The following is a 12213-nucleotide window of genomic DNA, read 5'->3' as shown; positions in this document are numbered from 1 at the left end:
TTTTTAGCATTTTTATTTATTTATAAGCAATGTTTTACGGATATAACTCAGAGTATTCAGTAGGCTTTGTATTTGTGGCACTGCAAATTTTTCACTAAAATCTGTAAAAGCATAGCAGTGTGAAACTGGAAATCAAGCTTTTTGTTTCCAAATAAGAAATTTCATATTCTAGCAATATGAAGTAACACTAATGCATTTCATGAAATAGATTGAATTTGTGAAGAAGCAACAGGAAGAAATTCTGGAATTTCTTAACCTTGAAAGTCTGACTGTGGAAAGAGAGCTTGAAGCCTATAAAAGAAAAGTAAGCTTTTCCTTGTAAATTTAGTTAACGGTTTCTGAGAAAAAATATAATGCAGAGTAGTCTGAGCAGCATTTTTCATCACAGGCTTTAGTGCGTTCTTCTGAAGAAAAAAACAAACTTTTCCATGAAGTTCCTTCAGCACTACTATCTTTGGAGTTCCCCTATCCAGATTTGAAGAACTTAATTATCAAGGAATACTGTAAGCTTGCAAATGAGTACTGGTCTAAGCTTCAAGAGGTTGATCAACAGCTAAAAGTCATATATAGGTAATGACACCTGTTTCTAGATTTCTTTTGCTGGGGAAAAAATAAACTATAATGTATTTTACAATCTACAGATCATGCAGTTACCCTTACCATGATAGCTGGTTCTATTTTATTCATTGCAGAAAATAGTTGGCTCACTGCCCAATTCTATGGGGTTAAAGCCAGTAACTGTTTGCACAGCTGTGAGAATTGAGGCAGTCCTTTCTAAAGAACTCATCTGAAATAATAAGTGAAACGTTTTATGAATTAAAAACCAACAATCTGATGTGTGTCAAATGTTCTCTTTTATATGAGTAGAAGTGATTCTTTCTGTGTGATACACTATCAAATTTAAGTCAGAAAAGTACAGCCTTTCTGAGGGAGGTCTTAAATGTATTTATTTATAAAGTTGATAAATAGGTCCAATCTCTTCAAGGATGTTGGTTCATTGCAGTAACTGTAATCACAAATAAATGTGAAACTGTATGTAGATTCAGAATAGTTTAATATTATGTAGATGGGGAGTAAAGGGGAGGAATGTGGCTCAAGAAAAGCTGGTGGAAGTGGCAGTGGCACCAACCTGCTAGAGGGGTACACAGGTAGGCTGCCTGGAACAAATTACCTGATTTGGGTCTGTGTATGCCAGTATGATTAGATGGGAAGGTATAAAATCATAAATGAATCATCAGCAATTGTCTTGGGTATGGAATTTAAAGCTAAATCTTGATCTTTTTGTTTGCCTTCTGTTCCTGAATCTTTATTGCTCATTTTGATTTCTATGCTTCTATCCACAACATTAAAATATTTTCAATACAAAAGGCAAAATTTGCTTTTTTCTTGTAGAATCACTTACTTTCAAGACATGGGGTTTATAAAACACAATGTTTTTTGTTACTTTTTACATTTGTTTTGGAAAATTTGCATGGAAATATTTTGAGTTTGCAAAGATACAGCCTTAAGATTTAATTATTCAATAATTCATCAAGGTAACCTTGATCCAACAGATAATACTGTGAAAAATTGAGTGATGTAGATTTTTGACCTTATGTATCCACCGTACTTTACTGACTAATGCAGCACTTGTGATATCTCTGCAGTTATCTCACTGCTGTCTACCTGAAGATGACAATACAACTGCCATACATTTTCACTCGTTCTTGTAATTTGAAGTTGCTCAGTAGAACAATACAATTATGTAGTAACATAATCGTAACTTTTTCCTCCAAGGATCTGAGGATTATTTCTGTCATTCTTCCTCTGTCATCATATGTGTGAAAGTACAGAAAAGAGCACTGGGTTAATACATATATCATTGTTTAACTGTTCAGGCTTTCTGCAACAAAAAATTGGAAATGTGCACAGAATATCTAAATAAGAAAAATGAGCATAAGGTAATCTGGTCTGCGATGTTCTTTGTGTGTTTTTCAGTCCTGCTAGAGTACATGCTACAATGTGTATTGCTTTTAGAAACTTAAAAAAAAAAAAAAAAAAAAAAAAAAGGAGTAGAATGTTTGATCAATCCAAATCCACTTATTGTATTGAGGCTGAAACACAATTTTTTTTTATTTTATTTTTTTTGGGGGGGGCATTGTCCCACAAATTGTGGACTTGGAACCAGTGTGTTACAGCCGATAGTTCTCTAAGCACTGTTATATTTTTGCCACAATTTCCAAGGGTGTCTGAATTATTTGAATAACTGAAAGATGAATTGAGTACTACATATTTAGCACTGTATCTTCAGCAACATCAAATGAAAGGAATATTATGACTAAGTCAAGTACACCTGGTCCCTCTTTTTGGGTCTATTGACAGGATGTTCCTGCTGAACAACCAGCAGTGACTCAATTGATAGAGAAGTTAACATATCACTTGGTACAGAGAAGTTAACATATCTCTTGGTGGCATTGTTGCAATCCGTCTGCAGATTCAACCACACAGTGGTGCATCAAGTTCAGGTTGTCCCAGCTATTGCAGAGGATATGTGAGGATTATAGGGCAGAAAGGGTAACTTCTCTTCCAAGTTGTTTGTATTTTGCAGGGTGTGTAAAGCTGAGGATTAACCCTGGGTAAGTGTTTCAAAGGAAAGAGCTGCCGCAGGGCTGTTGAATATAAGACAATCACCTTGCTTCGGTTCTGAAACAAAATAATGAAGTGTTTTCTAGTAGCAGAATGATATATATATATATATATATATATATACACACACATATGTATATAAGAAAAGCAAGCAGTATATTTAAAATTTGGGTTGTACATTCAGCCTTGTATAAGCTTGTCAATATCCTGTCACTGAAGCACCATGACGCTAACTTAAATATTTATCTAAAATGTGATGGTGCTTTTCAGATTCTTTTTAGGTGAGGTCTTCCTTTCTGGAATTTTACAAGAGTTTTAAGTAAGGGAATGTCTTGCATTTAATCAGGCAGGATATTTTGTAATTCTGTCTGTTTTATAGTTGTGAATATACTGGAATGGATCATGCTGGGCTGGATTGTGTTGGGCTGGACAATGCTTTTTTTAGCTGTTTGTCTATGAACAGCTGACAAAATCTAAGCGCAGCTGACAAAGCTTGGCACAGCTGACAAATCAAGACACTGGCAGTCAGTGTTTTCCTACTCACAATAAGCTACTTGCAGCTCTAGCTGTAGCTGTTAGCTCCCCAGGGTATCCTCTGCCCCTCTCAATTTCTCTGTCTTGTTCCTAGGTAGTACAGAGATCATAGAATCATGGAATGGCTCGGGTTGGAGCGGACCTTAATGAGCACCTGGTTCCAACCCCCTGCCATGGGCAGGGATGCCACCCACTAGAGCAGGTTGCCCAGGGCCCCATCCAACCTGGCCTCCAGGTTGAATGCCTACAGGGATGGGGCATCCGCAACCTCTTCTAGTGTCTCACCACCCTCTGAGTGAAGAATTTCTTCCTAACATCTGATCTAAATCACTTTGATAGTTGAAAACCATTCCCCCTTGTCCTGTCATTATCTGTCTGAGCGAAGAGGACATCTGTCTCTCCATCTTATTTATAAGTCTACTTGAGAGATTGAAATTGAGATGCATCATTAGCTGGCTATTAGAGCAATATACAAGTCAGAGGGATCCTTGCAGAGATGAGAAAACTGAGGTGGAGACTGGTGCAGGAACTGGTGTGCCTGCCCATGTGCTCTGGAGGCACAGCAGGTCACCAGACCAGCCTTCTGAGCACAGAACCCGTGCTGTTCCCTGCTCTCAAGTTTGTGGTGTGAAGTTTCCTGATTAAGATGGATCTTACTCTGCCTCACTCTTGTAGATGGAAGACCTATATTTGTTCATGAACTTGAATGTTTGGAAAGAATGCTGTGTTATCTTAAGAAAAAGAAATGGTACTCAGCATCAGTTGCAGTCAGATATTTAAGTCATGCATGGCAAAGAATAATTAATTTGTTCATTAAAGTTACTCTTCAGAAAGCCCATATTTCACACAGATTCTAAAATTAATAAATGAACAGATTTCATTAAACTCCTCCCTTTTCTCTACAGGGAGCTTTTCAAAGCACTCATTTCTGAGGATCAGTTGCAAGACATCTTCTGCAGAGGCAGTAAAGGTTGCAAAAATAGCACATCTTCCCAGTGGCACTTCTTTATCAAAGCTCAGGAGCTGTTATCTTTGGAGAACTGTGTCCGCTGTACAAGCCCTACAACCTGAAGGTTACAAGTTATTACTGCAACCATTCCCTGTTTAATGGATTCCTTAATCCCATTTTACTCTCCTGGGCACTATTTCTTCTTAGCATATGAGAAAACCCTCTGCTCAGACATATATATTCATTGTCTTTCATGAGAAATTTAAGCCATCACCTATAAAGAAACACTTTAATTACTAGAGAATGTCTGCATTTGCTAATGTGATTCCACATTTTATGTTGTCTCTAGCACTTACTTGGTAGTTGTCAGTCTTGTCAGTCACTGCAAATAAACTTTTTACAGGAGCTAAATATTTTTCTTTCCCTGATTTCAAAGCAGTCTCTATTTCTCCTCATAATGCTGGATTTAATAGCAAACATCTGTGTCCTACAAATTGTTTGTCGGATATTCCACACGGTTTATAAGAAGCAAAAAGAAAATGGGTGGAGAGTAAGAATAATACAATTATATCAGATAAGATTGTTGAGGGAAATAGAGCTCCATGCACTATTTTATTAATTTTAACATTAATCAGTGTCAAAGTCCAGTTTATTACTCTAGTATTCTTAGTCCTAAATCTGTAACTGCACAAGTGCTGTGGAGCTTTTCCATCTGAGTTTGCACTACTGTACTGTAAAGCATCCCCACAGAGGAAATATTTGAAGTCCTGGGTAGACAGGGAAGTCAGTGAGCAGCAAGGTGAGGAGTGGCTGGGTGTGACATCGTGTGCCGCGCTAACTGTGCCAGTTCGTTGGGTCTGTTCAGCTGGCATCCTCTTCATTCATTCCAGTCAGGCTGCTGTTGAACTTTTATTTTTTTATTACTAGCACATTTTGTGAATTACTCTAAAGCTGTCAGCAGATGCAGATTGTGAATGTTTCTCTTTGGAAAAGCAAAGATCTAAGTATCAGTGTATTACCTTTGTACTGTGACGTGGTACTATTACCTGCGGACACTTGGTCATTGTGGTTGTTAATTTTCAATGAGTTGCTTTCATTTTACTCTGATAAACAGTTAAGTTACACAAACTCACTACAACAGAGGGTCAGCTAAGAGTTAATGCTTCATATTGTGTCCCCCCCCACACCCCAAAATGAAACAAAAAAAGTTATATGTGGAATCTCTCTCTATACTTATTACCACTGCAGTGCTCTGTTTTGTTTTGTTTGTAGCACTAATGGCATTAATAACGTTGCTGGAATTTATTGAAGGAAGTAGGATGTGATTTTTCATTATGCGGTTATCTTCGTTGTGTCATCTGGGTAAAGATGAGAGTAACTTTTAACATTTGTTCAAAGAAAAACAATATAGGGAAAGTACACATGGAGGGCAAGAAACCAGGTGTTCATAGTTATGGAATAAATTATTTAATGTTTCTTCTTAATTTGGTTATATGTTGCCGCCATTTTGATCATGGAATAATGATTCTATGCTGAAAATGGTGTAGTAAGCTAAGAAACATTTTTATTTCATTAAATGGGGAATTGAACGAAGAGAAGGAAGAAACTCTGATCACTAGGTGTCTCCATAAAGGTGGGTGAAGGTCACATCCTTCTTTTTTCCTACCTGATCATCTCTAAGACCAGAAAGGTAAAAATAAAACTCTTCTGTCTGCTTGAAGAAAGCTACAAAATGAATGCTATTAGGTAGGTGAAAATAATGGAACTCAGTCCAAATTCATGCCAACTTCATGGCAAAGCAAGCAACAGTGGAAAGTGCTGGAGTGGGATGGGGAAGAATGTGAGAAGTGTCATCAAGAGGGTGGGTTCCCTTGCCTGAGAGTGCATTACTTGGAAAAATGGTTTATTGAAATGGGTTATTTTGTCTGCGTTCTTGAGAGATGTCTGTGGGTGAAGCATTCCATATCTTTAAATGAGCAGACCTAGGGATATTCTTTCTCAATTTCCTGGCGTACTTTACAGTGGTGATTACGCACTGTTTTTATTGCACAGCATTCTTTAAACAAAAATTGTGTTAAACTGTGTTAAATATATATTTTAAATATTTTTCTTTACTGGTCTCTCTTTAGAGATAATTGTAGATTGTATCATAAAATCTAGTTTAATATTACATACGATTGTTTCACAAGACAGCACCTCGGTCGTCTTTTCTAAATGCCTGGTATTTCTGCCTACAGAAGGATAAAGTTGTCCTAACATCTTACTGAATTCAGGGCCATTACATACCAATATACCGCTGCTGGCTCAGGAAGTCCAAGAGCTGCAAACAGTTGGAAGCTGCAGGAATTTGGTGTGGGGTGTAGATTCATATAATTACCTTATTTTAATTATACCTGGGCTTTTAGTCACTTTTGAGAAGAGGTCTCTGGGATAGAGACACCTTTTGGTCTGACTTAGTATTGCTGCTCTGACATTAATGCTGCTGACGAAAGCCTGATATTTAAGGCCTACATGGCAACGTGTTCAGGCTGAGGGTAAAATCTAACCTCCAAACCTGTGTTACTGTGCTTGAGTTTTTTTGACGTTTATTACATCTTGCTACTCTAATTTTCTGAAATGCGTGCAGGCATACTGATTATTTCACCTCCTACTTAAAAGAAACAGGAATCTTTTGTCTTGCCATGATTCTGTGGCTATCATAATTTTTTTTTGACTAATCCCTTATTTAGCTGCATACAGATATTATTTCATTCACTTTAATATTTTCATTAGTGCTCAGTGGCAGAAACCAATCATCTTCCTTTTTCACACCATATTTTCCATGCTGTGTGACTATTTATTAATGTAACTTCATTGAGAAACACAATGTCGTTCCCTAATTAAAAATAATAAAAATAAAAAACAGTAAAAGGTCACATTAAGAAAGCAGTCTGCATTTGCTTTGTTTCATTAAAGAAAATCTGTATTTTCCAGCTTTGATCTAATATCAGGTTTACAGGTTCAGGGTTGTGTCATAGAACCCACTGAAGGTTTAGCCTTGCTTTTTTTTTTTTTGTTTTGTTTTGTTTTGTTTTTTGTTTTTGTAAACAGCTAGAACCAAACTTCTCCTTTTAAAATGTTAAATTACTTTGGATCTGATTGTGTTGAATTTGAATTTCTGTAGGAACATTGAATGGAAAGAAGAAGATCAGTGGGTTTTTCAGACTGTTATCAATCAGTATCCAAGTGATCTTCAGAGAAGAAGGACTTTGTACCTTGATGCGCTGCAGAGATACCTTCCTCACAAATCTAGGCATGATCTGGTCAGTGTTGTTAGTTTAGCTATATACATTCTTGTATAAAGCATGTAGTGAACATTTGTATTAAAGAATGCTTATCAAAGGTTTTTATTTTGTGACTTCTTAACTATAGATTTTATTCTGTACAATGAGATATGTTCCAGTCTTAAAAACAAACAAACAAAAAACATACACTTCTTCAAAATAAGCACCATGGAGATTTTACACAACCTCTTACTGCCAAATTCACAAAACTAGTTTGCTAGCATTGCTTTTTGCTATACAATTTTATAGTTATGTCTCACTATTCTGCTTCTCTTGTTATTTTTATCTTTTATAAGGATGTATAACATTGTCACACTGTCTAGGAATAGTTATTTTAATTGCTCTATGGCACATATATAGCAGGAAGAGTGGAAACTTATCTCCTGCTCTCAGAGAGAGGCTATTTTTACATTCATAATGCATTTCAAATTGATTACTGATTCTTTTTACACTCCACAGTGAATAAGCACATAGCAGCTAATAGAGAAACTCAGTTCAAGGCCAGAACATTTCAGGATGTCATAGGGAAAGTAGGAGTCTTTTCTTATCTCTGCATGTATTTTTAGACCATCTACTTCCTTATGTTTGAGGAGTGCCTAGTGCAAAGGAGTGGCAGTGTAGTGATACCGATTAATAGCATAATTTCACCAAAGGTAAAGTTCTGGTGGATTTCAGAACTTTTGGATGTGAGAACTGGTCTCAAGAATTATATGCCTTGTATAATATATGTGTACGTTTAAACATATCCATTATTAATGGGTCTCCCTAATTCTTCGGGGAGTCACTTAAAATTTAAAAATCATCATTCTGCATTGAATGTGGTATGCATACCAGCATGACAAATACAGAAATGTTAAAACAGTACTGAGAATCTGCTCTTAAAATGTTTGTTACATTAGCATAACTAAACTTAGAGCCTCCTATTCTTCCTTCTTTCTGAAGAATGGATCATTGGACTAGTACCTGAGTGCTTGATCTGGTAGCAGGTCATGACAGACCTACTTTTTAGAAGAACAAGCTGTGCATCACATTTCTTGCTCAGTAGTTTCTTAGCTTAGTTTAGCTGCTTGCCAGTAAGGCTCACCTGAGTTTCAGAGACCAGTGATGGCAATGTGAACCTCTCATACAGTGGCCTACACACATCTGAGAAAAAAAAAAATCTCCAGAGGTAGCGGTACCACTTTAGCTTCATCGATCTGTGAGCCAAGAGGAAATCTATGAACTAGGCACCAGGTGAGTCAGCATGCCCCTGCCAAAGGCCTTGAAGTGAGCATCAAGGATGGTGCCCTTGGAACTTGTGAGCAGAAGGCCATCTTCATCCTTGTAACCGGTAGTTTCTTGGGATGTAAAACAGGTCCAAGTTTCTAATGCCTTAGACTATGGAGCCTTACCTGTCACTATTTCTGTCAGTGTTGTGAAGCTTGAATGTCCTCTCGAAAATCAATGAATAAGGCCAAAGAAGGTGTATTTAAGATAAAAAACTGTGTATTGGTAGCGGCAGTATGCTGCTTGGCAAGCCAAAAATCAATTTCCAAATTTCCTGTTAAGAAAGAAAAAGTGAATCTAATTCTCTGTACTATGCTTGTACAACTGCTTTAAGTGGTGGTCTGTTTTTCTATAGGAGATCATAACATTCTGTGAAAAGCATCGTGCTAAAAGTGTTCATTATCTCTGAAGATGTATTGAAAGGATCTAACCTGCATTGTATGTACTCTATGGCAAGAATGTGTTTCATTTATTCTTATTCCAGAAGTATAGTTCAGGAAAGAACAGTGGTTTGTCAGGATACTGAAGTGCCATGTGATAGGGGTCAACACCAGGGAAATACTGGAATGCTGTCACGGCCTACTGACACTGGGAGACTGCAGTATACCCAATGCCTAGCAGAATACTTTCAGGCCCTAATTGTGGATTCCATAGGGATATTGGTGATGTAATAATTATACAAATGGTATTCAAGGTTTGCAAAATACGGTATTAATGGATGGTGTTAAGCTTTTCTGAAATGCTTTACTTTTTTAGGTTATTCATGAGAGAGCTTGGGATCATTACAATTTCCTCAGGAATCAACACAGAGTTTTGATATTAAATTGGATTCAAGCTAGGAAGGCCTTTTTACTTAAGGCGGTGATGGCTGTTGCTGAAGCCTCTGCTGCTCAGGAAGAAGAAGTAGCGTCTGCTAATAACAAACAGAAGCAACAGGAGATTTGTGCTGATCTGAAAGCCAAGGTAGGTTCTGTTATAAATCTAGCACAAGCACATCTGTTTTGTACTGCCAAATTCAAAATGAATGCAAGCAAAAACTTGAAATTTTAAAAATTAGAGTATGGTTTTGAAGATTCTCCATTTCGTTACTCATAGGGATCCTTGTAAGTGTCATATTCTTACAGACTCTTGAACTTAGTTTGTATTTTTTTTTTTTTATTAAGAATTTGATTACCTACTATGTTTTAGGCCTTACTCTTAGTTTCATACTGTGGGTGTAATCTCTGCATGAACTGTGATCACATTTATTGGTGGATTTTGAACACCATCTAAGAGTTTGAACTGGTATTTCTGTATCGGAAGAACAAGATCTGTTCGCTGTTTAGACTGTAAACAAGCCACCAGGAGTAGAGGTCTGGTGTCAGACTCTGCTTTCATTTTTAACTCTAGCAAATCACAAAATATTTGTGTGTTTTGGTTTCATCCTTAGCAAAGTGGGCTTAATACCTGTACTGTGTGAGGTTTATGTCATAATTGGGTTTAACGCTAGAATCTTCTTAAGTGGCAGTGAAACATGTTCCATTCATCATCACTACCAGTAGTCTATTTGATAAAGGGTAGTCTGTTTTCAGAGAAATAATGAGTATCTGTCTTCATTTCTGTTTACTTTTCAGCCATAGAAAGCATTCTTAAAAATTGATCCCATATTGTGTTTGCCCTTGTTATAGAAGTTTCACAATATCCTGAAAGGAGATTTGCTGTGTGAAGAGGTGAACAAGACTTAAAACAAACAAACCCTGTGTTTTTTTTCAAAGGGTATTTTTCTAAATAAAATCGGAGGAGCTTGGACACAAGAGGAGAGCATTATGTTGATGCCTGAGGCATTTATAAGGGGAATCATATTTCTGGGCATGAAAGGCATTTGTTTGAACTGTTCTCTGATTTTCCACTTGCACAGAAATTATCATATGAAAGCATATATGATGTATTATTCTCACTTTATCAACATTGTCTTTGAACCCTTTTCCACAAAGTACTAAAGAGCTGAAAATCACAGTAAACCTGAACTGTGGTTAATCAGAATTTTTGATTTTGAGTTGAGTTTTTCACTGTAATAATAGTACGAAGGACTGCCCTCCCCTCTTCGTAGAGTCTTCTGACATAGGAAGGTTTGAATCCAAACAGTTTAGGGTTAGAAGCTGTCTGGGCTTGACTGAGTGGGGAATGCCTCACTTCAGAGCCAGGCTGCTGCCAAGTGGTGTGAGGAATGCTTTTCTAGAGCTCGATCTTGACCCCAGGCCTCCCTTTCTGGAATGTCTGTTTCTCTTACCTGCACTAGCACTTATTCCAGAATTGTGAATTTTATCAGCCAGTCACTTTTTTTCCCCCCTCATAAAAGTACCAGGGAAGTGTTATGTTATCTCCGTGTAGCTTAAGATTCTCACTGTTGCATTCATTGCCTCAAAGTCTTTAGATTGTGACCTCCTGTTTCCAGTAACCTGGAACTGTTTGAAACTTAAACCTATTAGGCCTACACATCTCAAGGGTTGCTTTCAAAGGTGACTTTAAAAAAAAAAAAAAAAGTTGAAAGCCTGATGAAAAGCAATTCACCTGCTTCTCAGAAGAGAGGAATAAAAAAGGTACAATTTTGCTGTTACAGAAAGAGATCATTGTGACCCTGTTTTGATCAGTTCTGCAGCTGAAGGGGCTAGCGGATGGAAGCTGAAACCGGGCATGCTATTTTTCAAGATTATCCTGAATATATCTGTGTTTTTTGTCTGTTTTTGGCAGCTATATATGCATTTGAAAACTTATACTTTGCCCAGTTATAGTTCCTTTTTCAGACTTTTCTTTCCACACTTCTGAAGTGTGCACCTACAGAAGTCATACTGTTGTTGAAAGTGGTTGTGGGCAACTATCAGCTAAAAAGTAACTCTTGGTTTGGGAGTTAAATGTACACCAACTAAAAAGCCATCGTGATGAGGGTCTGTAAGACGAGATTTAAAAAAGTGAATCTCCCTCTGCAAAGGAAGGAATGTAGAGCTGGAAAGCAGGGGATAGGGGTGTTATCCCACTTTTTTGCCATTAATTGCCTTAGCGTTTTGCATTTCTGTAAGTTTAATGTAAGGAAATCTTACTGAAGCCACTTTCCCAGAGGAACAATGTAGTTGTTATAATGATTTAGCTGTAGAGTTAAACTTGGTATGCTTGTGAAGAGTTTGTATCCTGAACATGAGAGATGTAGATCTTGTTCATTACACCAGCGGGTTTCAGAGAAAGCCGTAGTACGCATATGTCTTTTTTCAGCAGCTGTAAAACGAAGCTATGGCACATACACTGTAAGATCTACGTGTCTAAACAATTCTAGAAATATAAAGGATTGCTAAATCCATTTTGCATACACTGTGCAAAAATACATGAAAATCAAAATGGCTTGTTTAAGCAGCTGTTGATGATAGGTTGTGAGAAGGCTAGGCTCTGAATAGACACCTTTCCCTTTGCTTCCAGTCAGTATGCCATGGAGTCTGTTTCATTTATTCTGATTTAAAAGGGATATCTTTTTGTAAAATTCCATGG

At 37.2% G+C, this 12213-nt stretch overlaps 1 protein-coding gene across 4 annotated transcripts in view; it reads left to right on the top strand.

Annotated features, from left to right (window-relative positions):
* Positions 1–12213, top strand: part of CCDC148 (coiled-coil domain containing 148) — a 63760-nt gene that overhangs the window by 22381 nt on the left and 29166 nt on the right. For all 4 annotated transcript variants that reach the window (XM_084524858.1, XM_084524857.1, XM_084524859.1 and 1 more), the window contains 4 exons: positions 209–304; positions 389–570; positions 7272–7410; positions 9454–9660. In XM_084524858.1, the coding sequence (XP_084380984.1) occupies positions 209–304; positions 389–570; positions 7272–7410; positions 9454–9660 (624 nt within the window). The remainder of the gene's footprint in view (positions 1–208; positions 305–388; positions 571–7271; positions 7411–9453; positions 9661–12213) is intronic.

This window comes from Aythya ferina, assembly GCF_964211825.1.
Source record: "Aythya ferina genome assembly, chromosome: 6".
In the NCBI taxonomy this organism is placed as follows: Eukaryota; Metazoa; Chordata; class Aves; order Anseriformes; family Anatidae; genus Aythya; species Aythya ferina.
This window is presented reverse-complemented; position numbering and strand designations above follow the sequence as displayed.